Here is a 17336-nt window from a genome sequence, read left to right on the forward strand (position 1 = left end):
TGGAACCGGGACAAATTCTTAGAAAACATTATCATTTTCCCATATTAACAGCACTCTATTGATAACTGTATTCACCAGATATGCCACCCTAGGTAGATTATCACCGATCTCTTATTTTATTTGAATGCTTTATGGATTAGGAACATTTTAGTAAATTTGGCTCTAAGAAAAGTTTTTGAAGAGCCAAATCCTTTTTTTCACTGTATCATTATTGAAAAGAAAAGATTTAAGAGCATAAACTGCCAACTTATAACACATACACACACAAAAAGGAGTAGTCCCTACAAATTTGTTTTCTTTTGCGTGGCTCAAAGGAAATATGCATTTACTCAGTCTCTGTGGCCAACTCCTTCAGTGGACCCGAGGAATTTCTCTCATGCCTGAGGATCTCCTGGCTCAATAGTCACAGTTCTCAGATTTTTGTTTACCTCCTTAAGCTTTTGTCTGTATATCAACGATGCCTCATAGAACCAGATAATTATATTTACCTACTCTGCCAGTACATGCTAGGTTTTACTGAATCTGTTACAACCTAAACAGTTCTTAACTCTCAGTTATCAGGTATCACAAAATGATTTATTGTCCTTCTTCAAAATTATAATTTTGTGTGTTGAAGTCACATTTAAAAAAGGGACAACCTAGTACTTTTTTGATCCCTACAGATTCTCAACAGATTTTCCTATTGGCTTATAAACCCCTTAACCTTCATTCAGTGTCTTGGAATGCAGATCGTCAAAACCCATAGATGTGAATATGTTAAAGCCATTTAAGTGATCTTTTGTAAGGTCTTTTCCAGGTAAATTACCTTTCCTCCCTTCCCTCTTTCTTTTTTTTTTCTTTCCAAACACTTCATGGGCTCCCAAGAGGTGCTTGGTGCTAAGGATACAAATAGGACTCAGGAGCTCACAGTGTTTGTTCTTTCATGCTGAACAACATTTTATAGCCCCAGTATACTTTTTGTCATTGTAGTTAGTTTGAAGTTATAAAACCTGTATAGTACACAATATTTAAATACTTGCTTTTTCTGTAACATGTCTTGTGTACCTTTCCCACATATCTAATGAAGAGACAGTATTTTTTTTAATGTTCTCTTCCTCCTTATTACAAAATTAAAATGAGCACAGCAAGAAATTACAATAATATAGAATAACATAAAACGGAAAGCCAAAGTTTCCCAAACCTCCTCCTACTAGTCCCAGAAAATCTTATGCACATGCAAATATTTTTTCTCCCCAAATAGTTTTATACTATTCAGACTTTGTATGTCTTGCTTTTTTAAAAAAAATATAATTAATATACTTTGGAGCTCTTTTGGTATCAATGCATAGAGATCCACATAGCTGTACTGTATTTCTTGGTATAGATGTAAAAGAATTTTATTTAGCTGGTAGACATTTTGGCTGTTTCTAACATTTTATTTAACCTGTGGATAATTAACTTTTATAAATAGATAGGTAGATATATAGATATAGATTTTTTTTCTTCAAACAATGCTGTAATATACATTTTTTGTTTATATATTTTTTTGTATGTTGGGAAGAATACATCTGTAGAATAAGTTCCTAGCAGTGTACTTAATCAAAGAACACATACTTTAAAGAACACATAAATTAAAATTTTTATAACTGCTGCCAAATTGTCTCACAAATAGATTTTAACAGCTTAAAAAAAAACAGCTTTATATTTCTATGAAGAGCTTTTGAAAATGGTTTTTTCCTTGTAATCTTCATTAATACTGTGTTTTATTAGAGCTTTTTATTTTTTGCCAGTCTCATGGTTGAAAAGTGTATCTTACTTATTGTTTTAATTTATTAAATTTATTTTATTTTATTAATTATGAATTTGGACAGTTATGTTTATCAATAGTTATCAATCTTTTTCTATAAATTACCTATTCCTACTCTTTTATTCATTTTTTTTGTTGTGCTGTGTTTTTCCTTATTCATTTGTAACAGCTATTTGAATATTAAGAAACTTAGCCTTGCGTCTGCAATGTGGATTACAAATATTCCCCCAGTTTATTTACCTTTTGAATTTGCTAATGATTTTTTATTAGATTAGAAATTTTACATTTTTATACAATCAAACTTCCATACATTTTTCATTTATGACTCCTAGTCCTTGTTTTTCCTGATACATTAAAATTTTTTCCCTTTCTTTATATTTTAAAATTTTGCTTTAACTTTTAAGACTTAATTTAGAAATTTTTCGTTCACCTGTTCACGGTGTTTTGTTTTGTGTTTTGGTTGTTTTCTTTCTTACTTTTTTTTTTTTTGGTAAATTGACAATGTGCCTAGTATTGTACAGAACATTCCCTTCTAAAAACAAAGCCCCTTAGCCTCAAGATACTTAAAATCCAATTGTGGAAAATAAGAGCAGTTCAAAGCCATTTGAGTACTATAAGAATTCAGAGTAAAGTTCAGTTTAGTTTGGCATTAGAGGTGGCTTAGAAGCATCATAAAAGAGGTAGAATATTACTTCATAAACTTATTTGGTAATCTTTCTTAGCCTCACATTTTCCTGTTAATCTAAATTCATAGTGTGTTCCGTATTGAGATTTTTGTTTAGCCAGGTTGGTGTTTTACCTTTGATACCTTATTTGGGAATATAAAGACAACGATATGAAGGTAGAAATCAAATCCACTCTGATCAAGGCTTTCTAAAACTAGTCTGAACTGCTGTTAATTTCTAGAATTAAGAATGAGAGGGGAACTGAGGAGGGAGGTGGGTATGGGAAGAAGATGGAATGGAATAGTTTCTTCTCTGAGCCTTTTATTCTTTTTTGCACCTGTCCTGCCCTGATAGAGCTAAGTGGTTTGGAGAAAGGCTCAGCATCCTTAATTATTCCTTACTCCAAGTAAGTCCCCAGGTCTGTGGAGCTTTTACGTTGTTTTCGTCCTCGTGTTCTGCCTGTTCTTGTTGGACAGTACAAATGGAAGCTCTTTCTTTTCAGGTGAAACCAGTGGGTACGAAAGTGATGCCGAATATCTGCCAAAGAGTGAGTGAGTCAGTGGGGCTGCTCCCTTTCGCGTGATGATCCTGGTTGTAGGTGGAGTGGCACCTACCTTTGTGATTAAGCATGTTTTTTCTACACGAAGTTTCACTTTGTCGGTGATTTCTTCATTATAAGAACCTGTTGAGATTTGGGGAACTAAACAGTACACTGTCAGATGTTTGACAGCATTAAAAACCTCCTGTGGTGTAGTGAGGCAGACCAGTGTAGTTCTTAAGATGGAATGTTCGTCCATCTTAAGAGGGGAGCGGCAGACCTGCACATTCAGACATATGTGCAGCAGCCAAAACAGAGTATGTGAGTCATTCTCTGAGGCAAATACTTTGCATTAAATATCTGAGTTTTTCATAGTCACTCATTTGAGTATCTTAGATATCTCTGACATTGGGACAGGAAACACTGATCTGTTTCTTATTCATAGGTATTTATATTCTAAATTATTGTGCCATTTACTTTCTGTTAGAATGTAGAAGATGCCGTGCATTTTTGGCTGTATTTGTTCAAGCAGTCATAGTGCTCTGTATCCTTCATCCTAATGGATTTTCACAGCAAATTATTTAGTTTCTGTTTAACTGAAGCATGGAAAAAATAGGAGACCTGAATTATCAAAGCTGAGTACAGGGCAGTTCCAGGTCTGATACTCTGATCTTATGATTAATAATCATGTGCTCCTACCAGTAGCCTAAATTGCTTCAGGTGTTTGATTCTGTAGCCTGACTGAAGGTGAAACTTAAGTCATCATCAGGTTCAGCTTGGATGTGTAAAGATGATTAATTTTGTTCTGTTGCTACTGAGAAACAGGCCCTAAAATTTTCTTGACTTGAACTGAGCCCTTTGGAGTAAGGAAGGTTTGCCTAGAGCACTAAATGTACTGGATAATTTTGGAGAGGCACTCCAAAATTATTTTTTAAGTGTTCTTAATATCTTGATCTACATTGTAACTTCTTTGGGGGCAGAATGCATCATATCTCAAAAGAAAAACAAAACAATTAGAGGATGAGTCTTTCCATCATTGGCTCAGAATGACACATAAGCAAATCTCTGGGATGCTTAGACTATTTCTTCTGCAAGTACTGCATGTCCCCTAGTGGAGACTACCCCAAATTATTCAGAATTTAGAGATAAATGAGAATAAAGGATAAATGGTATCCACTTTTGGGTGGGATTGCTCATACTGTTTAAATAGTATGCTTCTATGAATTCTTTCTTTTGAGAAATAGTCTGCTAATGGATACCTTCTTACATGTCATTTTTCTCTCTTGCATTTAGCACCATTTATTGATATAAGTATATGTCCATTATCAGTAATATATGCCAAGGAGAGAAGGGAAAAGAACATTTCTTTAATGTGAGGATAGTTTTTGTTTTAATTTTATCAAACTTGTCTCTTTAGGAACTTACCTTCTATAGGACTCAGTTCTTTTATCAAATCTTTTCCCCCACCTATGATTTGATGGTCCCCAAAATGGCATCTTTTGTCAGGCCAGTGCTTTTACCTGACATTTTCCATGTATCCTGGTGTCATGCCATGCAAGATGGGATGGCACAGAGTATGTGTTGGGACATACATAGGTATCGGTTGGGACACAGAGCATCAGTCCCCCTGCAGGGCCCCCAGGTGCTCGTGAGAATCTGCACTTGTCCAAGTATGTCATAGCCCTAACAAGTATGTCTGGGTGGCAGACATTGGTTAGTCAACATTCATTAGCAACGACTGAGTGAAGACTAGTCCCGCGTGGGTCATGACCTCTGGGTGCTGGAGGGAAGATAGGGCTATAAAGGAAAACAAGACTCTGTGATCTCATCGCAGGTCGCTACAAGCGCATAGCACAACTGCAGCAATCTTCCAAGAGGAATCCTCACTACCAGACCTTAGAGCGGGATCTAATTGAATTCCAGGAGCAGCAGCTGTTTGAACTTTTTGTGGTGGTGTCTCTACAGAAGAAGCCATCAGAAATAAGCTACATTCCCCAGATCATACAACAATTCCCTAGCAAGGTAAGTGCATGGAGGCTCTGAGGCATCCAGGAACGTTTCTGTGTCTCTGTGCATTTATTCCCTCTCTTCTTGTTTACTGTCGTCTCAGTTAGCTTTTACTAATACTGTACTTCTTGTAGGATCCGGTGCACTCTGATGATATCTTGTATCAGGCATAAGCTGTAACCAAGGGGGAATTAAAGCTCATTATTCAAGTTGGGTTTTTATCTTTTGCTCTGCTATTTACTAAGTGACCTTTAGCAAGTTACAGAGCCTCAATTTTCTCATCCTTAATGAGGGGACTGATAAATGTGGCAGAGCAGGGTAGCAGTCAGAGCATGGAGTGTAAGCCAGCTATCTGCATTTGCCACTGATTAGCTGTGTGACTTGGAGCAGTTACACTGCTCTGTGCCTCATTTTCTTCATTGGTCAAAGGGGAATAATCTTCATAGTGTCTACCCCATGGAGTTGTGGTGAGGATTAAATGAGCTAATTATAATTAATATAAGGCACTTAGAACAGTGTCTAGCATACAGTAAGCACTATGTAATGTTACTCCCTATTAGTGAGGATTTAATGAGATAATGTGTATAACGTGCTTAATCCAGTTCCTTGCACATAGTAACAGTTGATAAATGGTAACTGTTATTAACGGTATTATTTCATTTACAATACCTTTTTCACAAAATAATTCATTCATTTATTTAATCAGTATTTCATAAATACCTACTATTTGCCAAGATTAGGTGCTGGGGATACAACTGAAATAGATCTTCTCGGTCCCTGCCCTCCCAGAGCTTACAAAATAGACCCCAAATGTGGCTCTGAGCTTTGTGGCCGTAAATACAAAGAGCATGATCATTACATCAGGGCTTAACAAACTGATGGCCTCTGAGCATATTTAGCCCACAGATATGTTTTTTGGGTTTGCACAGTAATAAAATAATAAAATTTTTGTTGTCAACTTTTTGTTTAAAAGTCATATTTCACATAAAAATCTGTATTTCTGCTTTCTCCTGAGAAACTAGAAAGACTGCCAACACTTAGCCTACATTCCGAAGTGGCATGAATTGGCTGAAGCTGAGTAAGGAGCAGGACTGACTTCATGGGCATGTGACCAGTGCAGTCACACAAGGCCCCTCACTTGCAAGGGCCCTGCACCCTGCTCCGCAGTCACCGTTGAAGTTCTTAATAATTTTATATTTGAATCTGTGTTTTGTAAGTGAGGAGTGAGATCTGATGAGACAGTGGGGCACGTGCCAAGGTCTTAAAGCCTTGGCTCATGTATGCTGTCACCTGCTGCCGCCTCTCCAGGATGGGTTCTCCAGTTGTCCTCACTCCTACCCCTTGGTTCCCCGGGCCCTGTCTGGCTTCCCCCTTTCAGTCCTCACTCAGTGACTGCTGCCACCCTCTGCACAGGCATGGGGGGGGGGGGGTCAGAATCAGGCAAGCATTAACCCCGAAGTGTCTTAAGCAACCAACACATGGTAGATCCTTCCCTGCCCTGGGCATTGCTACTGTGTTCAGTGGGTGGCCTGGGGGAGCAAGCGTTTTCACCACCCCCAGTCCAAGTACTAAGCACATCCCCATGTGGAGGCTACAACCCCTTGAGGGTCGCCCAGCTGCTGCGGGTTGGAGTAGTGGGCCCGTGGGAAGGGAGGTCCTTGGCTCAACTTTCCCACCCCTAGTCAGGACACAGAGTTTCAGTCCTGCAGCTGGCCCGAGGGGAAACCCAGCAGCTGGTGGGCCACTTGGGCACCAGATTGCAGGCCAGGGTCCCTGGGCACCTGTGAGGGTCTGCACTTGTCCCCAGGATCCTCGTGCCCTGAGGGAGCATGCCATTAAGTAGAAAATCAAAAACCCCATTGCAGGTTGAGAAAGAAACCACAGAAGAAAGTAACAAGTTTTATATTTCATTTTACATTTATTTTTTTCCTGCTTTTTGAACAAGGGGCTCACAGTTTTTCATCTTGCACTGTGCTCTGCAAATTATGTAGCTGGCCTTGGGAAGGAGTGATCCCTTTAAACAGGGACATTTACTCACACTCCAGCTTACTACTTGGACCACTTCTCTCATTATCTGCTCAGAAACTTTAGGACTTTGGGTTTAAACCCTGAGTTGCATGTTTCACTAGAAAAGCTAGTGAAGGGCTTCCCTGGTGGTGCAGTGGTTAAGAATCCGCCTACCAATGCAGGGGACACGGGTTCGAGCCCTGGTCCTGGAAGATCCCACATGCTGTGGAGCAACTAAGCCCGTGCGCCACAACTACTGAGCCTGTGCTCTAGAGCCCTCGAGCCACAACTACTGAGCCTGCATGCCACAACTACTGAAACCCGCACGCCTACAGCCCATATGCCACAACAAGAGAAGCCACCGCAATGAGAAGCCCACACACCGCAACGAAGAGTAGCCCCCGCTTGCCGCAACTAGGGAAAGCCCGCGAGCAGCAACGAAGACCCAACGCAGCCAAAAAAAAAAAAAAAAAAAGCTAGTGAAGCACAACTGAACTGAAATCTGAGACATTTCCTGCATGGGGTCTCATTTTTTAAGAAAGTCCTCACCAACATTCCTGCTGTAAATAAATCAATGTTTAATTTCTTATAAAATTCCTCAGTGTGGCCTGAGAGCACAGTGTCACCTCACTCTTTAGTAACACAGTACCATAAGAGTCTAAAATAATGTAATCTAGATAGTCTTGAGGAATCAAATTTCCCATAAAGAGGAGCTTAATTTTTTTCTCTGTTGTTCATCAGTCTTACATTTGCAAAGAGAAATCTCGAGGTTGAACCTGTTTTCAACACAGCGTGAGTTACGGGTTTGGAACCAGATGAGGACCCAGTTGACTCTGACAGTAATTCAAGGATGTCTCTAAGCGAGTTACTTGGTGTTATTGTGCATTAGGCATCTATAAGTCTGGGAGGGCAAGAGCTGCCTGAGCCCCTCTTGATTCTGATGTGGAAAACCTTGAATGAAGATGATTGTGAATCATTTAACAATATAAAAATAATAGACTATGACACAACTAAAATTTTGTTAGAATGCTTTTCCATTTCTTAAGAGCTTAATATCTAAATGACCCAGAATGGCTGCATGTTTTGTTTTAGAAATTAAAGGATAGATCATTGGTATTAGTTACATGAAGGCAATATGGTAATTAGACTTATCTGCTTGTTTTTATACTAATTTTAAAATGTCTTTTGGTTTAACTAAATTTAGACTGTCCTTTAAAGTACAATACCAGACTTGCACAAAAGGTCTTCCATGCTAAAATCTTACAGGAAGTTGCAAACCCATAATTAGGTAGCAAAGATTATATGCTAAGGGAAATGATTATATATGGGGTGGATTCTAAAAATAGTATCTTTTCTAAGTAATGTTCATCTGCCTTTTCAAAACATCTTGGATTATTGATCAGAGAGTGTCTTGAGCTAACTAGGTTTTTGCTGTCAGTGTATTGTAGAGTAGATTTTCATTTATTTTATGTTCCATGATTCTTAAAAATATTCTCACTAGTATGTGAATTGTGAATTAAGATTCTTCCTCTAGCTAAGAAACTGTTTTCAATCATTTCTCTTACATCAGATTATAGGATCTCCATAAGTACCCTCTCTGTGTAAAACCAGAATTCTTTTTCCTTAGAAACTCAGTTCTCAGTATGTTTTCAGTGATTACCAGTCTTGGCCTTCCTGTTTTATTAAATAGCACAAAACCACTCTGAGACACCTACCTAGACTTATCAGAGACCTCTTTTCCTAAGACCAGGCTGAGTTTATTTCTGTACTCCACTTACATAGACTATTAGTCACTTACAGTGTTATTTTTTTTCAGGGTGATCATGGCATTAAGCAATCCAGAGACACTGAAGAGAGGCTCAAAGTTATCCCAAAATTTTGTTTTCCTGATTCAAAGGACTGGGTGCCGACCTCAGAACTCAAGAGGTAAATAGACTACTTTATCTGATTTCTATTTGTAGGACGAGCAAAAGTAGAACCAGAATCTTTGAGAAACAGATAGAGCCAGCAGTGAAGCTATGTGGACTCTGTGGCAGATCAAGGATGCAGTGGGAGGAAAGGAAGAAACAATTAGGACATTTCCTATGTGGGGCTCAAAAAAGAAAAACACAGTGTCAAAGGGAAAACAAGTTTGAGAGTCTCTTCAATTTGCCAATTCTGCAGAAAAAAAAGTTCCACTTTACATATAATCAGAAATGCCACCAAGTGGACAGAAAAGGAAGAAAGACTTGAACTTAGGGACTGAGAAACAGAGATAAAACGTGGCAATATCTGCATCTTGTATCTCCTTCAAGTCATTAGAAGAAGCCATAGCTCAGATTGTATGTTCCCTGTCGAACTTGTACGAAGAGGGAGCTCTAGTTTGGAAGGTGTAAGTATATTGAGAAGGGAATTATAAGAAATTGCTTCCCAGTATCTAGAGGAAATTACTATTTTCAATTAATAAACCATCATTGTTTCATATCCTGCTTGTAAATAGATAACTGCTTTGTTCAAAACTGTAATTATTGATCATGTATTTAGGCTGAAAAGCGTGATTATGTGAACCATATCACATGCCAATGACCTGCTGGAAGACAGCCTCAGCTGTTGCCTAAGTAGCTCTGCCCTTCCACCCCACGTTGCCTCCAGACTATGCTCCTGTCTCTCCTAACCAGTTTAGCCTGATCGCCGCTCTCATCTCTGAGCCATCAACCCTGAAGCTTTTGTGCTGTCAGTTGTACTAATCGCATAGGCAGCTTCTTTCTTATTGGCCTGGCTGCTGCATGGTTGGCTTTCCCCCCTCCCAAGAGTTATGTGTGTTTATTCTAGAATGTCTGAAAAATACAGAGGAGTAAATAAAAAGCAGAAATTAAAAATCATTGGCATTCTGGCTACTCAGAGATAATCACTGTAAATGTTTTGAGATGTTCCCTTCCAATCTTTATTCGTGGCCAGATATAGACATATGTATATATTGTTCAGATTTGAATTTCTTTTGCTTGTTAATGAATTTATTTCTTGGGCATCTCTAGGTCTTCATTTTGTAAATTATCTATGCATATTTTTTACCAGTGTTTCTAATGAGATGATAATTTTCCTAATAGTTTTTATGTATTAAGGATATAATCTTTTCCCTATCACAGTTCCATATGACCTCTCAGAACTAAATAGAAGAATTTGGAAGGGAAGAATAGCTTATCAAATTTCTTTATAGTTTACCTATATATTTGACTAAACTGGACGTTCAACAAAAGGACAATAGGCTTGATTAATAACTGGACTGGATAAATAAGAAAGTAAAAGGAGGCAGCGGCATCAGCAGCTCATCACATTCTATTCTCTCACTCCAGTACAGAGCAAGATATTCTCAAGGGCTGGGCATTCTCCCTCAGGAGGAATGTGACTTGCAATAAATATAATATTGCTGCCTCCTCTTACATCACAAAATGACTGCTGTTGGACTCTAATTTTTAATTGCTTGTTCCAAGGAATGTCATAAGCAGTTGTTTGGATCTCAAACTATTGACTGTTTTTTTCAGTGAAACGTTCTCCTTTGTCTTGACTGGTGAAGATGGGAGCCGGTGGTTTGGTTACTGTAAGAAGCTCTTGGTAAGTCTCAGACTTGTGCTACAGGCAGCTTTGGTAGAGGAACAAAAGAGTCAGACTAGGAACTTCAGAAACACGATCTCTAGATGAGTTTGGGGGCTACTCAGTGATCTGTGTATTATAAAGAAGCTAGTTAAGCTTTGTATCTTTATTTTATTTATGATTTATTTTCTTTATTTTTTTTGGCTGCGTTGGGTCTTAGTTGCAGCACGCAGGATCTTAGTTGTGGCATGTGGGCTTTTCTCTAGTTGTGGCACACGGGTTTCTCTCTAGTTGTACCGTGCGAGTTTTCTCTCTCCAGTTGTGGCTTACGGGCTCCGGAGCGTGTGGGCTCTGTAGTTTGCGGCACACAGGCTCTCTAATTGAGGTGCATGAGCTCAGTAGTTGTGGCTCACGGGCTTAGTTGCCCCACGGCATGTGGGATCTTAGTTCCCTGACCAGGGATTGAACCCGAGTCCCCTGCACTGGAAGGAGGATTCTTTACCACTGGACCACCAGGAAAGTCCTGAAGCTATGTTAGCTTTAAACAGTAAGAGCAAGGTGGAGGTTAGCCACAGTGTTCCATAATAGAAACGGTATGGATTTACTTTATCTATTTGTTTGTTTGAAATAGATGAAGAAAGCACTGACATTGTAGCTGAAGTCAGTCTGGTTATATTTGAGGAATGGAGTACAGTGAGCCAATCGAGGGAGCTCTGAGTTACTTCTTGCTTATATGCCGTCACTAAACTGGAATAAATCATACTATCATTGTTTTTTTTTAGTGTTTTCTCATCTTTCAGTGTTCATTGAGAATGAGAGCTTTGGTTCCTACTCTATACTAAGGAGTATTGAGGTATTAATAGTCCAAATTAGAAAAGACTTGTGCTGCTTAATTTTTGCTTTGTTGTTGTTGTCTTTTTTTTTAGCCAGAAGGCAAAGGAAAGCGACTCCCTGAGGTATACTGCATGGTCAGTCGCCTAGGCTGCTTCAACCTTTTTTCAAAGGTGAGTGGAGAATGGGCCCTATGAAAAGTGGTGTCCTTTCTGAGCTCTGAGTAGGTTTTTGTTTCTGATGACTTCACTAGACAATGTTAAGTGGCCTAGACTTTAACATACTACTTTAGAAAGGGTTCCCCATTAGTAGATTAGAACGACGGGTTTGAAGGCTTAAATTCAGACCTCTAATCCAGATGATGTTGCCCCGTCATCCTCATTTTGGTTTGCTAAACCTCCCAGCTTAAAGCAAAACATTGCCTGAAGTTTATCTTGTCTCATGTCTTTCCCAGACACCAAACTGCAGGGTATTATTGTGTCACCTTCTTTGCCCCTGCCTTAGTGATATAAAAAGGGGCTTCTCTTCTAAAATTAAGTTGACTTATTTTACTAACTTTTCTTGGAGATTTAAAGGTACCTCTAAGAGAAATGATGCCTTTAATGAAGTTTTATTGGTTGCAGAAGCGTATCTGTCTTAAAATCTGTTGGTATTATTTTCAAGTTTGTGCACCCAGTTTGGCAGTTCCTTCAAAAGGATTCTTTTATGTTTTTGAACTGAGTCCCTAATTTAAAAAAAAATTTCTTTTGTGTGTATGTAGATTCTGGATGAAGTAGAGAAGAGAAGAGAAATGTCTCCAGCTTTGGTTTACCCATTTATGCGAAGTGTCATGGAAGCTCCTTTCCCAGCTCCTGGATGCACCATCACAGTAAAGAGCTACCTCCCTGGGGCTGGAGATGAGGTAAGTTAGTTCATTTTGAAAAGGTTTGATACCTGCCAAAAAGCAGGCCTTACACTAGTAGGCGTTACCTGATAGAAATTTTAGAGGATAGTTTTCTCTTTTTCATAAACTGCACAGAATATGTTTTGGTCACAAAAGCACTGGAGAAACATCCAATTGATCTGTGAGATAGTTGATGCTAGACCCAGGAACCAGAGGTTTTCTACCATTTGTAGATTGAGCCCCTGCATAATGTCTATTTCAGTGTGATAAATGAAGATTATACGTACTATTGTCCAGTGGGATGAAAGATTTCACCAGAAATTTACAGCCCAAAAATAAGGTATTAAGTCTTGGCATTAGGGCTTCCCTGGTGGCGCAGTGGTTGGGAATCTGCTGCCAATGCAGGGGACACGGGTTCGAGCCCTGGTCTGGGAAGATCCCACATGCCACGGAGCAACTAGGCCCGTGAGCCACGACTACTGAGCCTGTGCGTCTGGAGCCTGTGCTCCGCAACAAGAGAGGCCGCGTTAGTGAGAGGCCCGCGCACTGCGATGAAGAGTGGCCCCTGCTTGCCGCAACTGGAGAAAGCCCTCGCACGGAAACAAAGACCCAACACAGCCATAAATAAATAAATAAATAAAAATAAAATAAAATTTAAGTCTTGGCATTAGTGTAGGCAGCTTCACAAACTCTTTGTAGCAGACCCTCTCTCTTGAATTTAACCTGTAAAAGAATGACAAGATCCATTAGTATTGTCATTAGGGATTGTTTTTCCACCTCAGCTCCCCTGATTCAAATTTTGCATTTCAGTCAATTGAACTGTGCCGACCGCTGGACTCACGATTGGAACATGTTGATTTTGAATGTCTCTTTAAGTGCCTGAGTGTGTGCCATCTCATTCGGGTCTGTGCCTCTCTCCTTTTGGAGCGGAGGATAATCTTTGTTGCCAACAGCCTAAGGTGAGAAATAAGTAAAATATGTCACTTCAGACTGTTGTTTTACTTGTTCTTACTATTTTAAAATTTGGGCATATTAGAAAACACTTAGGTAGGCTCTCAATTACCTAATGCTATAGTGACATGGATAATCCAAAAGCTATTTGCATTCGGCTATAACAGTGACTTTTGGGGGTTGCAATTAATTTACCTTCAAATTGTGTTTTGTTTAAACTGTTGTTAAAAATTGGTATTGCTTTTCTAAGTACACACTAGCTTTTAGCAATATAAATTGTGGGAAACAGCTAGATTGAGATTAAAGATATTCAGTAAATTAAGTTAAAATTTAAATAAAATGTTAAAATTTAATGAGTAATCACAGAATTGTTAATCTGTGATCACTAACTGGCATCACTTTGTAATTCTGTAATGTAATGTCTGAAATGCCCTCCATTGTTGCTCTTTATATGACACCATTTGCTTTCTCCTCTGGCTAGCACCCTGTCAAAATGTGGCCATGCTGTGGTTGCCACACTGTATCCATTCACCTGGCAGCATACCTACATCCCAGTCCTGCCAGCGTCTATGATCGACATTGTGTGCTCACCTACTCCATTCCTTATTGGAATCCTGTCTTGCTCCTTACCACAGCTCCAGGACCTACCCATTGAAGAGGTGAGATGGGAGAAATAGTACCTGTGGAAAAGACTGGGGCACTGGCAGATGAAAACAAGTGATCTTTAACAGTGGTGGATATGTCATTAATTAATAATAATATGTAATTATGATTGTTAATACATTATGCTATCATATTTTTGTATCTGTTTATGAAAGTGAGAAAAATTCTATAGTACACATGAATCTGAAGTTGTATCTTATTTGCAGTATTGAACCGTGGGCTAATTCTTGTGTTATTCTGAATAGGTCTTTTTTTTTTTAAAACATCTTTATTGGAGTATAATTGCTTTACAATGGTGTGTTAGTGTCTGCTTTATAACAAACTGAATCAGCTATACATATACATATATCCCCATATCTCCTCCCTCTTGCATCTCCCTCCCACCCTCCCTATCCCACCCCTCTAGGTGGTCACAAAGCACCGAGCTGATCTCCCTGTGCTATGCGGCTGCTTCCCACTAGCTATCTATTTTACATTTGGTAGTGTATATATGTCCATCATGCCACTCTCTCACTTCGTCCCAGCTTCCCCTTCCCCCTCCCCATGTCCTCAAGTCCATTCTCTACATCTGCGTCTTTATTCCTCTCCTGCCCCTAGGTTCTTCATGACCTTTTTTTTTTTTTTTAGATTCCATATATATGCGTTAGCATATGGTATTTGTTTTCCTCTTTCTGACTTACTTCACTCTGTATGACAGTCTCTAGATCCATCCACTTCTCAACAAATGACTCAATTTCGTTCCTTTTTATGGCTGAGTAATATTCCATTGTATATATGTACCACATCTTCTTTATCCATTCATCTGTTGATGGGCATTTAGGTTGCTTCCATGACCTGGCTATTGTAAATAGTGCTGCAATGAACATTCGGGTGCATGTGTCTTTTTGAATTACGGTTTTCTCTGGGTATATGCCCAGTAGTGGGATTGCTGGGTCATATGGTAATTCTATTTTTAGTTTTTTAAGGAACCTCCATACTGTGCTCCATACTGGCTGTATCAATTTACATTCCCACCAGCAGTGCAAGAGGGTTCCCTTTTCTCCACACCCTCTCCACCGTTTACTGTTTGTAGATTTTTTGATGATGACCATTCTGACAGGTGTGAGGTGATACCTCACTGTAGTTTTTTTTTTTTTTAATTTTATTTATTTATTTTATTTATGGCTGTGTTGGGTCTTCGTTTCTGTGCGAGGGCTTTCTCTAGTTGTGGCAAGCGGGGGCCACTCTTCATCGCGGTGCGCGGGCCTCTCACTGTCGCAGCCTCTCCTGTCGCGGAGCACAGGCTCCAGACGCGCAGGCTCAGTAATTGTGGCTCACGGGCCCAGCTGTTCTGTGGCATGTGGGATCTTCCCAGACCAGGGCTCGAACCCGTGTCCCCTGCATTGGCAGGCAGATTCTCAACCACTGCGCCACCAGGGAAGCCCCTCACTGTAGTTTTGATTTGCATTTCTCTGATGATTAGTGATGTTGAGCATTCTTTCATGTGTTTGTTGGCAATCTGTATATCTTCTTTGGAGAAATGTCTATGTAGGTCTTCTGCCCATTTTTGTATTGGGTTGTTTGTTTTTTTGATATTGAGTTGCATGAGCTGCTTGTAAATTTTGGAGATTAATCCTTTGTCAGTTGCTTCATTTGCAAATATTTTCTCCCATTCTGAGGGTTGCCTTTTCATCTTGTTTATGGTTTCCTTTGCTGTGCAAAAGCTTTTAAGTTTCATTAGGTCCCATTTGTTTATTCTTGTTTTTATTTCCACTTCTCTAGGAGGTGGGTCCAAAAGGATCTTGCTGTGATTTATGTCGTAGAGTGTTTTGCCTATGTTTTCCTCTAAGAGTTTTATAGTGTCTGACCTTACATCTAGGTCTTTAATTCATTTTGAGTTTATTTTTGTGTATGGTGTTAGGGAGTGTTCTAATTTCATTCTTTTACATGTAGCTGTCCAGTTTTCCCAGCACCATTTATTGAAGAGGCTGTCTTTTCTCCATTGTATAGAAGAATAGGTCTTTTTTTAAAAATCATACACAGAAACTACTCTGGGTTAACTTAAAAAATTGTTTCAGATATAAAACACATATAGATAAATGCCCAAACAAAATGTATAGCTCCGTTAATTATCACATAGTGAATGCAACCAACGTTGGAATAGAATAGAAATATTATGGCAATGGAAACAGAAGTCCCCATCATGGCTTTTTAATTTAATTTTTTTATTATTATTATTTTTAAAATTTTTTGGCCATGCCGCATGTCATGTGGGATCTTAGTTCCCCCACCAGGGATCAAACCCGCACCTCCAGCATTCGAAGCACGGAGTCTTAACCACTGGACCGCCAGGGAAGTCCCCCATCATGCTTTCTTCTAATCACTGTTCCCTTCCCCACCCCTTGCAAAAGGTAACCATTATCTTGACTTTCATGGTGCTCATTTTCTTGTTTTGTTTATACTTTAACGTCCTAGGCATGTATACCTAAACAATATAATTCAGTGGTTTTAAGCTTGAAATAAATGAACTCATACAGTATTTTTTTTTCTTTCTTTCTTTCTTTCTTTTCTTTTTTCAGTCTGGCTTCTTTGGAGCAACATTATGTCTTTTTTTTTTTTTTTTTTGGCTGCATTGGGTCTTCGTTGCTCTGTGTGGGCTTTCTCTAGTTGCGGCAAGCGGGGCTACTTTTTGTTGTGGTGTGCGGGCTTCTCATTGCAGTGGCTTCTCTTGTTGTGGAGCATGGGCTCTAGGCAAGCGGGCTTCAGTAGTTGTGGCATGTGGGCTCAGTAGTTGTGGCTCATGGGCTCTAGAGCGCAGGCTCAGTAGTTGCGGGACATGGGCTTAGTTGCTCCGTGGCATGTGGGATCTTCCCTGACCAGAGCTCGAACCCGTGTTCCCTGCATTGACAGGCGGATTCTTAACCACTGCGCCACCGGGGAAGTCCCCAACATTATGTCTTTAAGATTCATCCATGTTTATGGGTTTAACAACAGTAGTTTGATTATTCTAATTGTGTATAGTATTCCATTGTGTGAATGTACCACAATTTTCTTATCCATTCTACAGTTGATTGACATCTGAGTTGTTTCCAGTTTGGAGTTATTATTAATAATGCTGCTATGAATATTCTTGTTCATGACCCTTGGTACATATGTGCATGCAGTTTTATGGACATATACTTGAAAATGGAATTGCTGGACCATAGAGTAAACATACCTTCAACTTTAGTAGGTAAAGTCAAGCTTTTCCAAAGTAGCTATGCCAAGTTAAACTTCCTCCAGCACTGTATGAGAGTTCCTGTTTCTCCACATCCTTGTCAGCCCTTGTTGTCATCAGTTTGTGTAATTTAGCCTATCTGATGGGTATGTAGTTGTACTCTCATTGTGGTTTAATTGGCATTCCTTGATTATGGTTGAGGGTGAGCATCTTTCTATATGTTTATTGGCCATTTGAAT

The 17336-nt window shown here is 39.3% G+C and overlaps 1 protein-coding gene across 10 annotated transcripts in view; it reads left to right on the plus strand.

Moving 5' to 3' along the window:
* The window catches only part of DENND2C (DENN domain containing 2C), a 97658-nt gene that overhangs the window by 66656 nt on the left and 13666 nt on the right, over positions 1 to 17336 (plus strand). For 7 of the 10 annotated variants that reach the window (XM_082369036.1, XM_082369033.1, XM_082369040.1 and 4 more), the window contains 8 exons: positions 2954 to 2998; positions 4824 to 5011; positions 8820 to 8929; positions 10525 to 10594; positions 11500 to 11577; positions 12165 to 12305; positions 13098 to 13246; positions 13720 to 13897. In XM_082369036.1, the coding sequence (XP_082225162.1) occupies positions 2954 to 2998; positions 4824 to 5011; positions 8820 to 8929; positions 10525 to 10594; positions 11500 to 11577; positions 12165 to 12305; positions 13098 to 13246; positions 13720 to 13897 (959 nt within the window). Of the gene's footprint in view, positions 1 to 2953; positions 3003 to 4823; positions 5012 to 8819; positions 8930 to 10524; positions 10595 to 11499; positions 11578 to 12164; positions 12306 to 13097; positions 13247 to 13719; positions 13972 to 17336 lie in introns of all 10 variants that reach the window. The other 3 variants (XM_082369041.1, XM_082369034.1, XR_014237775.1) reach the window with 2 other exon arrangements.

Source organism: Balaenoptera borealis (assembly GCF_965194805.1).
Source record: "Balaenoptera borealis genome assembly, chromosome: 1".
In the NCBI taxonomy this organism is placed as follows: Eukaryota; Metazoa; Chordata; class Mammalia; order Artiodactyla; family Balaenopteridae; genus Balaenoptera; species Balaenoptera borealis.